At 40.8% G+C, this 19,828-nt stretch overlaps 1 protein-coding gene across 2 annotated transcripts in view; it reads left to right on the top strand.

Moving 5' to 3' along the window:
- BLMH (bleomycin hydrolase) overlaps positions 1 to 14,462 on the top strand; it is a 45,450-nt gene extending 30,988 nt beyond the window's left edge. For both annotated transcript variants that reach the window (XM_011990381.1, XM_011990382.1), the window contains one exon: positions 13,498 to 14,462. In XM_011990381.1, coding sequence (XP_011845771.1) covers positions 13,498 to 13,649 — 152 coding nt within the window. In that variant the 3' untranslated portion in view covers positions 13,650 to 14,462. The remainder of the gene's footprint in view (positions 1 to 13,497) is intronic.
- The last annotated feature ends 5,366 nt before the right edge of the window (positions 14,463 to 19,828 follow it).

The raw sequence follows: 19,828 nt of genomic DNA, 5'->3' as shown, positions 1-19,828 counted from the left end.
CAGGTTCACGCCATTCTCCTGCCTCAGCCTCCCGAGTAGCTGGGACTACAGGTGCTCCCCACCATGCCTGGCTAATTTTGTGTGTTTTTTAGTGGAGACGGGGTTTCACCAGGTTAGCCAGGATGGTCTCGATCTCCTGACCTTGTGATCCGCCCACCTCAGCCTCTCAAAGTGCTGGGTTTACAGGCGTGAGCCACCGCGCCCAGCTAAGGTTATTTAGTTCTTAACTTTTTATCTTGGACAACTTTAAACATATATAAAGTAAACAGGATTGTATTAAAGAACCCTGCATATGCCTGTCACCCACCTTCAGTAGTTATCAATATTCTGTCATGCAAATAATAGTGTATTTGATAGTCAATAAATAAAATTCCTAGATGGTCTTTCTAATGAACCAGTCTTACTATGAAACTTTACTTCTTTGTGATTGGTTCACTTAGTTATGAGATTGTATTCCATTTCTAGAGCCTGACACAGCAGAGCTCTAAATGTGAAATTATCAAAATATCGTTCTTAATGCTTATTTGGTCTAGTTTCTCAATATGATAAGTAACAACTTTTAAGTGAAGATATGAGGGATATTTTCTAATTCTGCAATGTTCACTGAAGGAAAATACTTACCTTTAAAAATTCAGTCTCTTCTGATTTTCATTTTGAACCAAGATGAGTTTTCCATTTCTCACATTGCTTTTGTTCCTTTCAGATACATGAACATTTGAAATTGTTTTTAACCCACATTTTTAATCTTTTCTTACAAATGAGCCTCTCTGTTCCTGATTTCTTTCATTTTAGGAAAATTTTCAGACTTCCTTCTAGAAAGGAGCCTCTAAATGGTTTCAGTTAAAGAGACTTTGGCATGTTAGAGATTAGAAAGAAACATGTTACCAATTCAGATTATATCTAGATTTCTGCTGCTTTCTAAAAACCAACATTATGACCTTTAATTGTCTCACCAGCCAAACTGCCACATGTGATTTTGGAGATGGTATATTCAAAGCTAGGCATAAAAACCATCATATTCTTCATATAATGCTATGTTGTAGAACCAGGTGAGTTGAGAGACAGTTACTAATAATTAATTCTTGATTTTAGATGCAGGGCAGTAATTTAACTCATTGTAATGTCACATTTCTATATCAATAACATGGACAATTTGTTCCTTTATGAGCTCCTACAGTTTGTATGTAACCATCAAATGAAATAATATATGCAAGCATTTTTCAAACCGTATACTGTTATATAAATCTAAGGAGTTATAAACAGCCCATATTTCTTTTGGAGGTAGTCGAGACATAAAGCTACAGGGCATCTTGCTTCATGAGAATTCAAAGTTCACTAATAATTTCTATATATTTATCCTCATGACATCAGAGTAGAGTAACTCAGGATGTGAACGGGGGTGACTATACCCAGGTTTTATGTGAAGAAACTAAAACTTACTTACAGTTGTGTCTTGTTCGGGTTCCACAGAATCAGAGAGAGAATTGGAATTCAAATCTCTTAATTTGACACAGATAGTTTCCCTAAAAGTATATATTACTTACAAAAGACAATCAGTTATTTGCAGGTCTCTTTGAGGTTCAGTTCTGGATCTCTAGTACAATAATGGAAATTATAGGTAATGTTGGGCCAGACTTGCTGAAACGAGAGTGAATTGTAGAACTTAAAACCTCAGGTTTCTGATTTCCGAGAAAAGGGCAAGATGCAAATTTGTTTTGTCACCTTGGAGGGTTTCATGTCTCTCCAGGCTTGGGAAAAGTGCTGCTACCAGCAAATCTGGATTCTGGGTTCTTTCAGAAGGGCTTTTTGTTGCTGTTGTTGTTACTGTTGTGACAGAGTGTTGCTCTGTCTTCCCAGGCTGGGGTGCGGTGGTGTGATCTCGGCTCACTGCAACCTCTGCCTCCCAGGTTCAAATGATTCTCATGTCTTGGCCTGCTGAGTAGCTGGGATTACTGGTGCCCACCACCGTGCCCAGTTTTTTTTTTTTGGTTTTGTTTTTTGTTTTGTATTTTTAGTAGAGACAAGGTTTCACCTGTTGGCCAGGCTGGTCTCGAACTCCAGACCTCAAGTGATCCGCCCACCTCGGCCTCCCAAAGTGCTGGGATTATAGGTGTGAGCCACCGTGCCCAGCCTTCTCAGAAGGGCTTTTCATCATACATCTTTATTAACCAAAAAGCCTGTATGACTGTGGCTGAGAAATAGTGTATGTAGATGGAATAGAGGAAGCATGTACTCTCCAGTTCACTGGTGCTTCCTGATCAAAGTATGTGACTAAGAGAGGATTATCATTATGTGGGCAAGGACAGACTGTGTGACAGAGCTCTTAACCTGCAATGAAGCATCTGCTTCAGAGAGAAATCTCCTCATATCTAAAGTAGAGTTTTGTGTATAGATGTGCTTTTACCTGTAGATAGGATCTATAATTTTCACCAGATTATCTCCAAGGTGTGTTTGCGTTGGCTTAAGAAGGGTGGAGGTTTAAGCACAGAATCTGGAGCCAGACCACCTGGGTATGCATCCTGGCTAACCTATCTATATTGGCTGTGTCACAGTGGTCATTGACATTTAACCTGTCTGAGCCTCAGCTTTCTCATCTGTGAAATAGGGATAATAATTGGACCTATCTCATAGGGTTGTTGTGAGAACCATGCCAGGCGCATAAGAAGTGCTTAGAAATATTAGAGCTCCCATTGCTACTCTTGTTAATGTTTTCTATAGACTAATGAGGGCAAGAGAACAAGAACATGAAGCTCCCTAACCTTTCCCTTCAAGAGAAGGGCATCTAACTTGCCCCATGGTTCCAGTTTCAGATCTCTAAATTCAGTGCCCTAGTGTGATCATTATGCTACATCACCAGTGTACTGGGTGGATGACCCATAGTGTGGGCTTAGTGTCGTGAGAGAAAGCAGTGAAAGTGAATAAACCTAGTGCTGAGGAAAAACCATTAGCAGTAGCATCAACTCACATTTATTGATGGGATGCAAGGAACCGTGCATAGGCCATGGTGGAGTGAATGTCTCTGACCCTCAGAGGAATTTATACTTACTCACCTGTGACACAGGAAGGGGATTTGAAGAGGGCTGTGATGTGACAGAAGTGGCATTCATGGTGTGCTCCTCAGACTGTAAGATATAGGATAAATAGACCGAGAAAAGCAGAGAAGGGATGAATTTTTTTCCTAGAAGGCAGTTGACAGAAGAACTAGGGAGTACCTTCCCTCAGTGGGGAGACAATAGGAAGACATGGAAGCTGAGGTGATTGAAAAGGGTGAGGGGTTGGAGAGAGCACCTTGGAAGCCCAGGACTAGAGGGCGTCAGGAAGAACATGGTGGTACATAGTGGAACAGCAGAGCAGACAGAAAATGGGTCAAGGAGAAAAGCTGTTGGGTTGGACCTAAGGTAGTTTTTTGAAACTTTAGGCGGGGTCAGGGTGCAAGCCCAGCTATCCTATTATGCTCCATTGGCAGCATGTCAGTACTTCGTTCCCTCAAAGGCTACGTACAGTGGAGTTGCAAGGAATTGAAGCTGGGACAATTAAGACTGTAAGTCTTGGCCCCATATGGTGTTTGTAACCTACTGTAAGAAAAAATCTGTAAAACATAAACACAAGAATAAGTGCAGAGTCACACACGGGATAAACTGCAAGGGAAGTGGTCAGTGACTGGAACTGTGAGGCCTCCGTAGGGATTCTTCAAGGGTGACCCTCTTTAGGGAGAATTTTAGGGGTGTGGCTTTTTTTCTGAAAAGGGAGAGGGAGGCCAGCCAGAGAAATGGTGGCTGAGAAGTGCAGCTCTTGGCATTTGGAGCATGCGTTGAACAGGTCAGAGGAGTGAAGCCAAGAAATAATGTGACTTGCCATTCATAGAGCTTTTGAGAAATGACCAACAAGCAGACTTTGTCTGAAACAAATAGGAGTAGCGATAGTTTGGGGTGAGAGAAAAGTCACTGAGCTTCAGTGGGAAAACAAGACCCTTGGATGGCATCTAAATTTGTGCTTTCCTCTCTGGGTTCGCCCTCAGAGATCCTGGAGAGCTGTGTGTGCCCTCAGGGCTGCCTGGCTGGTGCTCATTGGTCTAGAGAAAGAAGTCAGCCGGGAGGTGAACAGGCTGCTTCTGGGCTCCTTAGCAGAGGGCACTTCTCAGGCTGTGGACACTTCTGCTGACTGAACTTTGTGGTGGATGGGTTTAAAAAATACAAACCACAAACCAAAACAACTCCTTTTCTCTACCGCATTTTCCACCCTGCATTTTTCCTGGTATGTTTACTGGGGAAATGGTACTTTCTAACCTTTGTTTCTGAAAGAGGCCACAAGTAATATCCGGCTATAAGAGTATCTCTTCTTTTATCAGCAAATGGTTTATGAATGTAAATGTGTCCTCACCACATAGCCAGAATTTTATGTTTCCTCTGGAGGAAGAAGCAGCCTCTTCCCAGATCACTGTTTCAAATGGCAGTCATACTTATAAGTGGTGGTTTTGGTTCCCTTCCTCTGGCCTTTTTTTTTTTTAAAAAAAAAAAACAACATCCAACCCATCCTGTTATCTATCTTTCTAAATACATGCACTTAGAACACATGGTGTCTCTTGTCTCCTTGATTTAAACAGACAAAATAGCTAGCCAAACATGGTAGTATGCACCTATAGTCTTAGCTACCCAGGATGCTGAGGCAGGAGGATTGTTTGAGCCCAGGAGTTCAAGTCCGGCCTGGGCAAGATAGTGAGACTCCATCGCTAAAAAATAAATAAATAGAAGATACAAAATACATTATAAATGGACCCAACAAAAACTGGGTTCCTGTTTGTTGATATGGGATTTGTGAGCAGATGGAGTTGGTTTCAAAGTTAGGTACCTGAGCTAGACTAAGTGCTGTCTGTTGCTGAAGCCATAACTACCTCCCAAGTCTCTTTGCCCACAGATTGCTCAACTGGAGGAAGCAGAGCCCAATGAGAAAGATGGAATTTGAATTTAAGACCTGGGTTTGATGTCGGCTTTACTTACTGCCCTCCTGTCTGACAGTATTGTTGTGAGGATTAAAATGAAAACCAGGATAGGGATGTGAAATTGCATTGTGAAGTGTAAAGTCCTCACAGAGTTTTGGGGGTATATATGTGTGCATTTTTTTGTTTTGTTTTCTAAAGTGTAATTCTTTTAGTAGATAATGAAATTACATCGTTCCAAAATCAAAATATAAAAAGATATATGAAAGCATTTTGTTTCCATCTCCGTCACTCTTCATTCCCCTACCTCTCTCTTAGGTTATTATTTCTATTTCTGGTATGTCTTTCCTTGTTTTTTTAGTACTAACATTACACATATTTAAGTATATTATTGCCGCCTTTTCTTACACTAGTGGTAGCACACTAGGTCGCCTGCTCTGCATCTTGTTCTCACTTACAGCGTATCTTGGGGACATTTCCTTATCAGTACATCAGTACAGCTTCATTATCTTCCATTGTCTGGATCTAGCACAGTTTATGTAACCATTTCCCTTACTAATGGGACTTGAGTTGTTGCAGTCTTTTGCTATTACAAACAATATTGCAGTGGGTTATTATATATATGTACAGTGCTCAGAATAGTGCCTGGCACATGGTAAGTGCCAAATAAATATTAACTTTGTTGCACATAAATTCATATTGTATGCATGTAAGTATTGTGTATCTGTAGCATGAAGTCCCAGAAATGACATTGCTTAATGAAGAGGGTAAATGCATTTGTAATTTTTCTAGATACTGAAAAGGACAGATCTAACACCTCTGGACACCATTCCATAGGCAGTGTGTCATTTTGCACATTTGCAACATAACCTGTACAAATTCAAGGAAGTATTAGGTCATGCTTCACCCAGTGGATACCTAACAGAAGTGGTTGACAAATTATCACTACTTAATTATCTGTTGAAATTGTCTGGATTCATAGTTGGGGACTATGCCAAGGCCTTAGTGAGTAATGGAGTTTTTCGTTGAGAGTCTTGTTTCTGATGTTTTCTTATCGATTATCCTTCTTTTTTCTTGTATGTTTTTCATTATAATAGCAGAAAAATGTTTGTAAGCATAACACCAGTTAGAAACCAAAAAGAAAAAGATTAATAAATTTGACTTAATAAAAACAAAAATGGGCCGGGCACAAAGGCTTAACACCTGTAATCCCAGCACTTTGGGAGGCCGAGGCAGGTGGATCACCTGAGGTCAGGAGTTTGAGACCAGCCTGGCCAAAGTGGCGAAACCCCATCTTTACTAAAAATATGAAAAATTAGCCGGGCGTGGTGGTGGACACCTGTATTCCCAGCTACTCAGGAGGCTGAGGCAGGAGAATCACCTGAACCTGGGAGGCAGAGGTTGCAGTGAGCTGAGATCACGCCACTGCATTCCAGCCTGGGCTACAGAGCAAAACTCTGTCTCGAAACAACAACAACAAATGTTAGTAGGCTAGAAAATATAAACTAAATTAGAAGGCAAATTACATAATAGGAAAAAAATGTTTGCAACCAATATAAATATAGAGTGTACTATAACTGATCACTATGAAAAAGAAGAAAGCTCCAATTTAAAATATGCAGAGGGCTAGGTATAGTGGCTCACACCTGTAACTCCAGAGGTTTGGGAGGCCAAAACAGAAGGATTGCTTGAGCCCAGGAGCTCAAGACCAGCCTGGGCAACATCGCAAGACCCCATCTCTACGAAAATGAAGAAAATTAACTGGGTGAGGAGGCGCATGTTCATAGTCCCAGCTACTTGGGAGGCTAAGGTGGGAGGATCGCATGTCCGCAGGAGTTTGAGGCTGCAGTGAGCTGTGATTGTGTCACTCAGCCTGGGTAACACAGCGAGACCTTGTTTCTCTCTTTTTTTTTTTTTTGAGACAGAGTCTCACTCTGTCACCCAGGCTGGAGTCCAGTGGCACGATCTTGGCTCACTGCAGCCTCCACCTGCCTGATTTAAGCAATTCTCCTGCCTCAGCCTCCCAAGTGACTGGGACTACAGGCACGTGCCACCATGCCCAGCTAATTTTATGTATTTTTAGTAGAAATGGGTTTTACCCTGCTGGCCAGGCTGGTCTTGAACTTCTGACCTCGTGATCTGCCTGCCTCGGCCTCCCAAAGTGCTGGGATTACAGGCGTGAGCCACCATGCCTAGCCAGACCTTGTCTCTTAAAAAAAAAAAAAAAAAAAACAGAGTTCTCAGACACTTTAGAAAATAAAACTGTCAATAGCAAGCAAACACATAAAAGGAGAAAAGACTCAAATTGGATCCAAGAAGAAAGTTAGTAATTATGTATACCAGATATTGATTAGGATATAAGGAAATTTAATACAGTGAAGCATTGCTTAAGACAGGGATCTTTTCTGAGAAATGCATCATTAGGTGATTTTGTCATTGTGTGGACATCATGGATTGTACTTAGACAAACCTTGATGGTGTAGCCCATTGCCCCTAAGCTACAAACCTGTACAGCATGTTACTATACTGAATACTCTAGGCAGTTGTAACATAGTGCTAAGTGTTATTTGTGTATCTAAACATAGAAAAGGTACAGCAAAAATACCTTATTATAATCTTATAGAACCACTATCATATATGTAGTTCATTGCTGACCAAAATGTCACTACGCAGTGCATGAATGTAGATGATTAAGGGTGTGCACAAAGATTTACCTACAGAAATGTTTATAACAGTATTGTTTCTAAGCATGAAAAAACAGTCTGGATTCCAACAATAGGGGACTGATTAAATGTGTTTTGATTTAATCATGTAGATTCAGTACTTAAAAATTATGATGTAGATAGATGTATTTCATTATCAATAAGGAAAGAGATTAATTGGAAAACAGTATGTGTATTAGTTTGTAATACAAGGCCACCATGTAAGATGTCTCATTTTTATGAAATTTATAGCTTCTAGTACATATAGAAACTTTATCAAGGATCCATGTAAAATTTGACAGAGCTTGAGCATGTGTCCCAAGGTGGTGGGATTGTAGGCAGTTTAAAAATTATTTGTCTTCTCTTTCTCCTCCTTTCATGTTTCCAGAATTTTTTATGATGAGTCTCTGGGTAATTTTTAAGGAGTTAAAAAGCAGTGTAACATTTCAGAAATTTTGGAGAGAAAATCTCCTATCCCATGGCATAAAATTCTCAAGTTTTATTGCTGTTCATGGTTTTTTTTTCTCATGTACATCTATATTTGTAACGTAGTTGTAATTATACAGGATATGCCACTTTATTTTTATTACCTAAACGTTTTTTCATGTTGCTACACAGTCTTTACAGCTTCATTATAAAGTGATTCCTGTTCTGTGAGGTGGTTTCTCCCCGGTGATTGGGAAGCTTGAAATAGAAGACAAGTACCAGTGAGATTCTGCTTTCCTTTCTGGGAGCCTTGTTTCAACCTTGAGTTCCGACCGCCAGGTGAAAGATTGGCAGGGACTGAATGAAGGGTTGGTGGTCCAGCTTCTTAGTTTCATGCTGCCAGACAGACCGTTAGAGCAGAACAGATACCTTCATTTTGTCACAACTTTTTAAAAAATGGCAAAAAATAACAGCCACATATAGTTTGTTAGTGAGGTGAAATACCTCATAGAACAAGACAACAAAGAATATAAAATATTTCTAATATGTTAAAATATAAATATTTTATATTCTTTGTATTCTTTAGTCTGAAAGGCTTAAATCTTACATCTCTGGTGGAATTTCAGAAAAAAAAAAAAAAAAATGTTTTCTTAGGTAAAGCGTCTTTTTTCTCTTAAACTAGCCCATGTGAAACTCTTCTGTTTCTGAATGAATTTCACCTAACCTGTCTACAGCTATATTCACAGACACTGTTTTTCCCTTTACAGACCGACCCTACCCCTTCTGTTACAAAACACAGAAACATTGCCAGTGTTTTTTGGTTGGTTGGTTGGTTGGTTTGAGGTGTTTTGTCTTGAGGACTGTTCACTTTTCTTTCTTTCTCATTGCATGTAAACAAGACATTAAAGTTTAAACAAAATTTAATTTCACCTTAGTTCCTAAAGCTGACTTTCTTTATCTGTTTATGTATTTGTTTCCCTCAGTGTAACCTTGGGATCCCTGGAGCAGGTTTTTATTTTGTTTTCTTTTTCCCTTGGAATGCTTGTGTCTCATGGCCAGTGGGCCTAAGGGTTAGGAACCGTACCTTCCCACAAATGAAAAGTGCCACCCGAATCCTGCCTGAGCCAGTGCTTTGCTGCTTCCTACACAGATTTCAGACATGCTGATCCTAATCTTCTCAGTCAAACTCCAAGACACACAGTGTCAACAGTTACGGCAGCCACAAGTTCATTATCTACATAGGGCGCAATTACTTGGCAGCTACCTAGACTGTGAGGATTTTGTGGGTCCCCAAAGAACTCATATCCTGAAGAGAGAGACTAATCAAGGTGGGTCCTCTTGGCAGGGACATTGAAAGGGTGGATTACAATTGATAGGAATTTTAATTTGTGAGGACTTAATCTGATATGCTTTTGGAACAAGATAGTGTGGATGTACTTATTGTCCATATTCTGGGAGCATTCTTTGAAGATTCATTTGATTGTATGGTGATAGTATTGTTGAAAGGACACAGAATTTTATTACATGAATCTGCTTCTATCCTTCACCTGCCTAACTGCCCAGGGCTACTGCAAGTGTTTATTCAGCCTGCATTGTGGTGAGGGAAGGGATGACTAATGTCTCAAACAGTGCGGTGTTCCCTAGTCTGCTCTCCTGCTTGCTGAAAGCTCCTTTTTGGGAAGGCAGATGCTGAGTTTTCAGGAAGCACTCACTTAGGATGCAGTGTTTTAGTTTTAAATATATGCACTAGTTGACCTTTGAGCGGACAGAACTTTCGTTGCCAGAACCTGGTGGCACTGGTGTGAGTGATGTTAATTAAGGGCCAGGTCCTGACACCAACAAAGCCAGAAAGTTTGGAATATATAATCAAGACAAGCCGGAATTAGCACAGGCTGCAGAATGGGCCTGTACCCTCCTTCCGTCTCTTATCTATTGAAAGTAGGGGCCCTGGGTCCAGGAGGCCAGCTTATCAAGAGACAAGGATGCATTCCTTTATCTGCCTTGGTCGGAGCACTTGAACACTTTTACAGAGCACTCCCAACCCCCACCATTCCCACCCCCAAGACAGGATCTCACTCTGTTAAGGCTGGAGTGCAGTGGTGTGAACTTGGCTCACTGAAACCACAGGCTCAGGCCACCACACTGGCGAATTTTTTTTATTTATTTTTATTTATTTATTTATTTTTTAAATATTTTTTGTAGGGATGGGGTTTCGCCATGTTGCCCAGGCTGGTCTTGAACAACTGGGCTCAAGCAGTCCACCTGCCTCGGCCTCCTAAAGTGCTGAGATTATAGGTGTGAGCCACTGCTCCTGGGCTCCAGTGTTTTTGAGGGTAAATGTATGCTATGCCACATCAGGATGATCTGTCTCTGACTTCTGTCAGAGGTGAAAAACAGGATTGGGCATAGATGACTTCACAAATCAATTGTGTTTTCAGGTTAAATAGTGCCCTTTGTCACACCATTTAGCATACAAAATTAGACTTACCACTATAGTTGCCTTTTAATTATTTAAACCAGTCTTGCCTCAAGAGCAACAGTTCTCCCTAGGGCCCTTTCAGGGGGTGTGCAGGGTCTGCCCTTGAGCAACGTATCTGTGTGAGGCTGGATTTCCTTCATCTGCTTCAACCAGAACAACGTACTGCAACAGATTAAACACAGATGCAGATACTGGAATTCAGCTGTCTTCTACAAATCCAGATATTAAAATGTAAAACAATGCCACTTTTCTAACTAAAAATATTTTTTACAGAATATAATTATTTTTTCCTTAAAATATATTGTTTATATTCATTTTTCATACTTATTTTTAAATGAATTAATATTTTTAGCTTTCTGTTTTAGTTTCTGGTATAGTAAGTTATGATAGATATTAGTCCACATAAAGAATGTTTTAGGTCCTTAATAATTTTAGGAATGTAAAGGGCAGGGCTTGAGGCCAAGAGGCTTGAGAACTGCTGCACTAGGGGACCCTCTTGGTAGAAACACCTACTTCTCCTTTCCCTGGGTCCTGTGTAGTGGGAAATGGTATAGCACAGGTCTAGGTTGATACAAACTTTCAGAGAAAAATGACTCTGGTGTTTACTGTAAAACAAGTATCAGATACAGTCAGATGACAGTCGTGGTGCTGATGGCCATTGCTAGTCCAGGTAGCCCTTGGATGTGTGTGCCTGCATTGCTCTTGATTCAGTACACATCGTTTGCTCTGTGTTCTGTCTGTGGCCCAGCAGCCCATTCTTGTTAAACCTATGGACTTCAGTCTCTCACGTTAATTTTGCTGTTCTTATTAGCAATGGCTTGGGTAAAGCATTTTTTTCCAATTTAAGTTTTTTTGGAGATCTGTTCCTGAAAGAACAGATTTGTTTTTGTTTTTTTAACTTTCAGTCGTTTTGGGGGAACAGGTGGGTTTTGTTTACATGGATAAGTTATTTAGTGGTGATTTCCGGGACTTTGGTGCACCAGGCACCTGAGCAGTGTACACTGGTATGTTGTCTTTGTTTTATCCCTCCACCCCTCCCACTCCTCCATCCTGAGTGCCCAAAGTCCATTATGTCATTCTTATGCCTTTGCATCCTCATGGCTTCGCTCCAACTTATATAAGTGAGAACATATGATATTTAGTTTTCCATTCTTGAGTTACTTCATTTAGAATCATGGTCTCCAGCTCCATCCAAGTTGCTACAAAATACATTATTTTTTTCTTTTTTATGGCTGAGTGTAATATTCCACAATATGTAAATGTCACATTTTCTTTATCCACTCATTGGTTGATGGGCACTTAGGTTGGGTCCATGTTTTTGCAATTGTGAATGGTGCTGCTATAAGCATGCGTGTGTGCATGTGTCTTTTTCATTTAATGACCTCTTTTCCTTTGGGTAGATACCCAGTAGAGGGATTGCTGGATCGAATGGTAGATCATTAGTTCTTTAAGAAATCTCCATACTGTTTTCCTTAGTGTTTGTACTAGTTTATATTCCCACCAGCAGTGTAAAAGTGTTCCCTTTTCACCACATCCACGCCAACATCTGTAATTTTTTTGCTTTTTAATTATGGCCATTCTTGCAGGAGTAAGGTGGTATCACATTGTGGTTTTAATTTGCATTTCTCTGATAATTAGTGATATTGAGCATTTTTTCATGTGTTTGTTGGCTGTTTGTGTATCTTCTTTTCCAGATTGTCTATTCATGTCCTTTGCCGATTTTTTGGTGAGATTTTTTTTTTCTTGCCAATTTGTTTGAGTTCCTTGTAGACTCTGGGTGTTAGTCCTTTGTTGAATTCATGGTTTGTGAAGATTTTCTACCACTTTGTGGGTTGTCTACACTGCTATTTCTCTTGCTGTGCAGAAGGCTTTTAGTTTAATTAGGTCCCATTTATTTATGTTTTTGTTGCATTTGCTTTTGGGGTCTTAGTCGTGAATTCTTTGCCTAAGCCAATGTCTAGAAGAGTTTTTCCAATGTTATCTTCTAGAACTTGTATTGGTTTCAGGTTTTAGATTTCAGCCTTTGACCATCCTGAGTTGATTTTTGTGTAAGGTGAGAGATGAGGATCTGGTTTCTGAAGGGGAATTTGTGTTGGCCTAGTGGAGCCTGAGATGCAGGTTAATCCTCCTTATGGAAGACGACGATTACTAGGATGGGTACCCAATGACACTACACTTTTTCTCTCAGCTGAGCTCTCAACCTTAAATGGGGCATTAGTGCCAGGACACCTCTGTATAGTCCTAACCCACTGGAGAGGCCTTCCTAAGGAGAACAGGTTAAGCAGATGTCTCATTCTTCTAGTTCTGCCTGATCCTCATCATAGATTTCCTCCTAGGAAAGCAAGGACTGCTTGATCATTTCACTCCCACAGTATCATCTGCAAATAAGTGCGTATCTAGGAATGATGACATGACCGTATCAAAATGCTCACAGCATTCTACCTGATTGTTGTAGGAGTGTGTGATAGAAAGGAATGGGGGAGAACAGCCATTGACACTGGTAGGGTAAGAAGGGAAATGGGGTGCTTGCCCTTCTGACCCTAGAAATTTATGCCCTAGATGTGGCTGTATGAATGAGAAGTTTTTCTGCCTCCCTACTAGTATACAGGTAGTCACTCACCATCACCAAGGCAGCTGAGGAAGAGAGCAGCAGCACAGGATCTGGTGTTAGCCTTGGGTCCAAGGCTCAGCTCGAAACCTCACCATGTGACCTGGGCACATCACCTAGTTACTCTAAGACCCAGTTTTCTAATTTTTCTAAAAATAGAGCCATGCCTGTCCTGTCTGCTTCACAGAATTGCTAATAAGGTTTTAAATTAAATGAAATTTACAGATGGGAAAGCTGAAAAATATGTATGAATATCAGTTTTGTAAAAGGTTTATCCTACAAAAAGGGTTTCTGCTCTTTGCCCCTTGCCGTCTGTACTCATAAGTCTTCTGTTTTTTTTCTCCAGGTTACCTGTGCATGACAGATGAGTGGTTCTCTGAGTATGTCTACGAAGTCGTGGTGGACAGGAAGCATGTCCCTGAAGAGGTGCTAGCTGTGTTAGAGCAGGAACCCATTGTCCTGCCAGCGTGGGACCCCATGGGAGCTTTGGCTGAGTGATACTGCCTCCAGCTCTTTCCTCCTTCCATGGAACCTGACGTAGCTGCAAAGGACAGATCCAGGGACTGAAGCCAAAGTTATGCAAGGGACTATGTGTTGCCACAGGACACAGTCAGATTTCCAGTCTCCACCAGGAACCTCCTTGGGAAGTGTGGTTTATGCTGAAACAGAATACTCTTAAAGAAAAAAAGGAGGGGGAAAGATCAGGTCATACTCTCTACTCTCCTCATCTCTTAACAGCTCAGGATCTCTTAGCATTTTAATCAGATGTAATTGTTTGTCTTTAACTGTCAAAAAGTTTGGTTCTGTGTCTGTGTTTTAATAAGACAAGAGAGGATGAGCGATTGAGGTGTATGGAGAGAAAACAGACCTAATGCTCCTTGTTCCTAGAGTAGAGTGGAGGGAAGATGGCCTAAGAATTGAGCTCTCGGAACTGCATGCTGCTGGACAGTATCACTGTCTTTCTTAGATGGCAGTCACTGAATTCCATTTTTTCAAGGTAATTTCTGGTGCCTCTAATAGCCCAAAAATGGGAGGTTGATCGGGTCTGACATGATTCCTTCCTGTTCTGAACTGTGGGGTGCACATCTCTGCTTGAGTCAGGTTTGAGTAGAGGCTTAGAGACAGTTGGGTGAGAACAACCAAAATCTTATCATAGTCTCAGTTACAATCATTAGGGGGAGCTCTAGCCAAATGGTTTAACTTCTGCCTTTGGAACTGGGGATTGGGTGGGCAGGAAAAGGTGATATCCATTCTTTCTGATAACTAGATGGTGCTGAGAAGCTTTTGAATAAAAACTTTGCTAAATGAAAATAAGCTGATTTATGGGATCTGTCTAAGAAGTGTTTGTTTAACTACAAAAGAAAGCAGCCAGGTGGCTGGCTCATGTTCTTGAAAGTGAAAAACAGGAAAAGGGCTTTTCCCTCCTCATCTTCTCCGCAAGATGTGTGCTCTTTCCCAGACTGCCGGTTCTCACCGGCATCTGCAAAGGGCTTCCAAGTGCCTGTTTAAGGACTGTTCCCTACCATGTAAATGTTCTGCCCAGATTCAGGGTCCCTGCAAGGGTGGGGAGTGAGGCTCTGTTGGGCCCAGCCTTAGAATAGGTCAGTAAGTTATCTTACTGAGATTGGCCCACCCTTTCAAGAACAAGGGTGAAATAGAAGACATTTTCACAAAAAAACTGAGTTTGCCCCAACAGAAGGGAAGTGATCATATGGAAGGGTTGAAATGTATCAAGGAATGCAGAATAAAGAACATGATTGTTATGTGGATCAGCTACACAAAAAGCAACTATAGATGAGTCTTACAGGGTTTGAAAAAAGGTGAAACTAAAATCCATGAAGGTAGCAGATAACTAGGGAGGGGAGGTAATAGGAATGAACATACTCTAAGATCCTTGTGTCTTTCAGGAAGAAGATAAATACATTGTTTAACTTCAGACTTTGGTATGTAAACATGTGTGCCAAAAACTTCTGTAGTATCTACTAAAAATAAGCAGAGGATACAGTTTCCAGTCAAGAATAAATAGAATGGAAAAATGCAATCAGTCCATAAGAAGACAAGATAGGGTAGAGAAAGAAAAGGCAGGACAAATAGAGCATCCAAAATAAGATTCTAGAGAGAAATCTAAATGTGCCAATAATTATATGTAAATGGACTAAATGTTCCAGGGGAAAAAAAAAAAGCCAAACTGGATTTTTAAAAGAAATCCAGCCATATGTGATGACAAGAGAGAGACATAGGCAACCTAGAATATAAGAAAGGATGGAAAAGATACATCAGGCAGATACTAACCCAAATAAAACTGAGAAGTTATGTTCATAACCCACAAAATTAAGGCCACTCCGAATAACGAAGCAGATGGTCTAATTCCAGGGTATGCTATTTGCATAACTGTAATGTGAATGTCCTCCCTAGAGCTGTGGAACACCGCAGCCCTGGAAACAGGCCTTAAGACAAAAAGCATTACTACAGATAGAACCACTACATAATGATACGCTTACCCAATTCTTCAGAAAAACAAAGATTCTAAGTTACGTACCTAATAACATTGCCTCAAAATATGTAAAACAAAAACAGCTGTATGGAAAAATAAGAAATCCAACATCATAGTGGGAGATTTTAATATACTTCTCATAGACCAAGCAACAAAAAATTCAGGTAACTTTGTAAGAGATTTAAGCATTTAGCGAGTTTGGTAAAATGGACATGTGTAGAAGACCACATCTTCATCCTGAAAGCGCAGATGTGTGGAAACCAATGACCGAGCATGAACCTGTTTAAAAAAAAAAAAAAAATGCATCTAACAACTGCACTTTCATGTTGATCACATATGGAACTTTTTCAAAAATTGACCACACGCTGAACAGTAGAGTCAACCTCAACAAATTTGAAAAGGTTGTTGCCACGTAGACCACACTCCAACCACAGTGCAATTAAGTTAGAAACCAAAATTAAAAGATTACAAGATGACCTCTGTATGTTTAGAAATTAACTGATGGGTCCAAGAAGAAATCATGAAGAAAATTTAACCTGAACAATAATAAAAATATGTAAAAATGAGGGATGCAGCAACAACAGTAATTTAAAAATTTTACAGCATTAAATTAATGTTACATTAATGTATTAAGATTACAGAATTTTATAGTTCTGAATAATAGAATAATGTAAATTATTCTAAATCTAAATATAAAAATTATGCTAGGATGTAATAAAGGCTGAAAATTGAGCTAAACATCTGTTTCAAGAAATTAGAACAGCAAAATAAACCTAAAGAAAGTAGATATGCACAGAAATTAAGCATGCCATCAACAAAGCCAGAAGAAGTTGGTTCTTTTAAAGAAAAGTTGACAAATATTTTTTAAGTACACATGGAATTAAAAGGATATTATAGATGCTGCAAATATTAGAAAAATATTAGAAAACTAGAAGATACCCTCAAAGCAACAGTAAAGGGATTTGTTTAGAAGACAAATCCACAAGCTCGGGAAGGCCAGGAGAGGAGTCAATGAAATATTTAAACCCAGAAAGCAGATGCAGACCTTGGAAGATTTAGCAGAGCTGAAAAACTTGAATTTCACTGAGCCCTGGTGGAGAAAGCTGGTGATAAGCAAATCGGTTTACAGTGCATCGTCTCCCAAAAAGCGCAGATACGGTAGCAACAGAAAGCATGACTTCTGGAATTGGGTGTGAAGGGAGGGTTACCAAAGGGTTGAATGTCTGTTGGGTCCCCTTCCTATACCCACCAGCTTGGTGACTGCCCTTCCTCCGTTCATCAGCCCATTAGAGAGAGAAAAAGTGTAGTCTAGGTGTCAGGTGAATCCCCAAGGGGATTTAATGAGCATTTACATTCTGAATCTTCTTGCCATCCTTGGCTCCTAGAACTCTAGTAGCCAGGAAGTTGGAAGTCTTCTCAGGAGCAACTTGATTAGCTCAATAGGCAAGATGTAAAAAATGACTTTATGGCCTAAAGAATGATTTTATGAGGGTGGTATAACCCTGATAAGGATAGTGGGAAAAATACATGTAAACCTCACCCATAAACATAGATGCAAAGTCCTAAACCAAATGCAGCAATATGTAAAAAAGATAATCTTCATTACCAAATACTTAATAAAATCCATTTTTCAAATGAAATTAGGATCCAGAGGGGAGAATTGAAACATGGTGGGTTTATCTTCTCTGCTAAACGATCAGGGAAATGGGCTGAAGCTGTAGCTAGAGGTCTCAGTTGGAAGAAACTGCTAATATTTGGGTGACGAATGAGGAAATGGGAAGGCATGGAGTTGTCTTTTGCTTTAACTCCGAATCTTAAGTGTCACCAGAGGAGAGCTTCATGACTGTGGCCTCTGGGAAGTCCTGGCCTGAGTAATGGTGACCCTACATGTCCAAGAAGCCAAGACATGATAATGAGACATGCCTTCAGGATGTGGTGTGGCCCCATCTGCTTGCCTTGGCTTGTCCGTAAAGAGCAACTTAATTCTAATTTGCTGTTGGCAGCACCAGGGCACTCGTACTTGAAGTCCCGTTCCTCCAGTGTGCGGGTGGGCACCGCTGTCCACTGCGGCTCTGGTTAGTCATTTGTTAAATTAGATTCCACTTTTTAAAGTAATTCCAGATGAGCATGGTCATATTTAGGACAACTTCTCCAAAACGAGTAAGTCTTTTAAGTTCTACTTGCACACACTGAATGACAGGTACACACAGCCTCTCACTATGGCCCCTGCCCACCTGTCCACACTTGACTTACTCCCCTTCTTGTACACTCTGCTTTGGCCAACCACTGACCACCTCCCACCCTGTCCCGCACTTTGTCCCTCAGACACACCATGCTCATCTCCAACTCCTTGCTGTTCCTCCTTGCTGTTCCTTCTACCTAAAGCTCTTCCCTCAGGCCTTTGCATGGCTGGCTTCTCATTCGGGTCATGCCTTCAGTGTCAAGGCCATCTCTGACCACCTTATCTAGGGAGCCAACTTCCTCCTCCCCCTGCCTCTGCCACCTCCATGCTGTTACAGAGTCTATTTTATTCACAGCACTTACCACTTTCTGGAGGTACCGATGTATTTATATGTGTATTGTCTGTTTTCCCCAAAGTCAGTTACTCCCTGTCAGCTCCCAGGGGCGGGAACCTTGTCCTGCTAGTGACTGTATTCTCAGTGCCTGGCTCATAAGAAATATAGGGTAGGCTGACACTGAGCACACCCTCCATTCTGACAGCTATAATTAATGAACAGTTTTTACATAGACCTGAAGTCAGCTTCACTGTAACTTGCTCAGTAGGGACAACTAGAACGAGAACAAAGCCCCCAGAGATCTTTGTATTCCAACATTTCACATTAAGGTCTCGATTTCATTTCATGCAGGTGCGTGGCAGCGGGGAGAATAGGTAGGGAGAGAACAACAGAGGCTTACCTGGCTTCCTCACTGCTTGAACCTTGTTTCAAATCAGCCCAACACAATGGGAAGACCAGGGCCTTTGGACTCAGATATGCTGGCCTTGCCACTTGGCAACCATATAAGTGCTTACACCTGGCAAGCCTGTATAAATGTGGAGAAGCTACTTAACCTCTCTGAGCCTCCATTTCCGTACTTCCTTTGTTGAAAAACAATATTAAAATTTATTCACTTTGTGAGGCCAAGATGGGCGGATCACAAGGTCAAGAGATTGAGATCATCTGGCCAACATGGTGAAACCCTGTCTCTACTAAAAATACAAAAATTAGCTGGGCGTGGTGTTGCACACCTGTAGTCCCAGCTACTCGGGAGGCTGAGGCAGGAGAATCGCTTGAACCCAGGAGGCAGAGGTTTCAGTGAGCTGAGATCACACCACTGCACTCCAGCCTGAATGACAGAGCGAGACTCCATCTCAAAAAAAAAAATTATTAAACATGAGAACTCAGCCTGAAAAGGAGGAAAACCGTAATTTAGTTTTTGATAACATATATAGTTATCCAAAAATAATACCAGTTTATATTGCATATTTCCCATATGGTAGAAAAGAGACAGAAGATAATTCATATAATGTACCCAGCAGAGGGTCAATAAATGGCAGCTTTTATTAAAAACAGTTCTCATGGAGCTTCTTCAATGTGTCCAGTGTTGTGGGAGCCCCTCTAGGAGTTGAAACGATTCGCTTCTCTCCAACCAAATTAGTCATTTACTTGGGAAAATAACATGTTTATGCATGAACCAGTTGAAAAAGAAGGTGACTTTATATGAGAGAGGTCTTCCAGTAAACTCCGTAATAATTGTGAAAGGGCTTGACGTTGGAGAAGGAAACGTGCTGACTGGTTTTAAAGTAACTTCAACCCACAGTGAACACAGACATCAAGGGTGAGGGTGATCAGCTCACCAAGAAGAAAGTAAGGGAAGCGCTTCCTAGACGGAGAGACACAAGTTACCCTGAAGTTTGCTGAGAGGAAGAAGAGCCAAAGAGAGGGTGAGTGTCTTATAAACTTGAGCAGGAGAAAGAAAAATGGAAATGGGATACAGGAGAGAGGATTGGCTTCAGGAGTTGGGAGCAGAGGGCTTGAGTTCTGAGTGGGTCTAACTCTTTGATCAAGTCTTGAGCAAAGCCTTGGACTTCACCTCTTGGCTCCCAGCATCTTTGCTAATAAATAGGGAAAAAAATGTACTCCTTAAGTGAACAGCACTGGTGATGTGTAATGTGGCAACATGA

The sequence above is a fragment of the Mandrillus leucophaeus genome, unplaced genomic scaffold, assembly GCF_000951045.1.
Source record: "Mandrillus leucophaeus isolate KB7577 unplaced genomic scaffold, Mleu.le_1.0 Scaffold379, whole genome shotgun sequence".
NCBI lineage: Eukaryota > Metazoa > Chordata > Mammalia > Primates > Cercopithecidae > Mandrillus > Mandrillus leucophaeus.
Note: the sequence above shows the minus strand (reverse complement) of the source record. Positions and strands in the feature narration are given on the sequence as shown.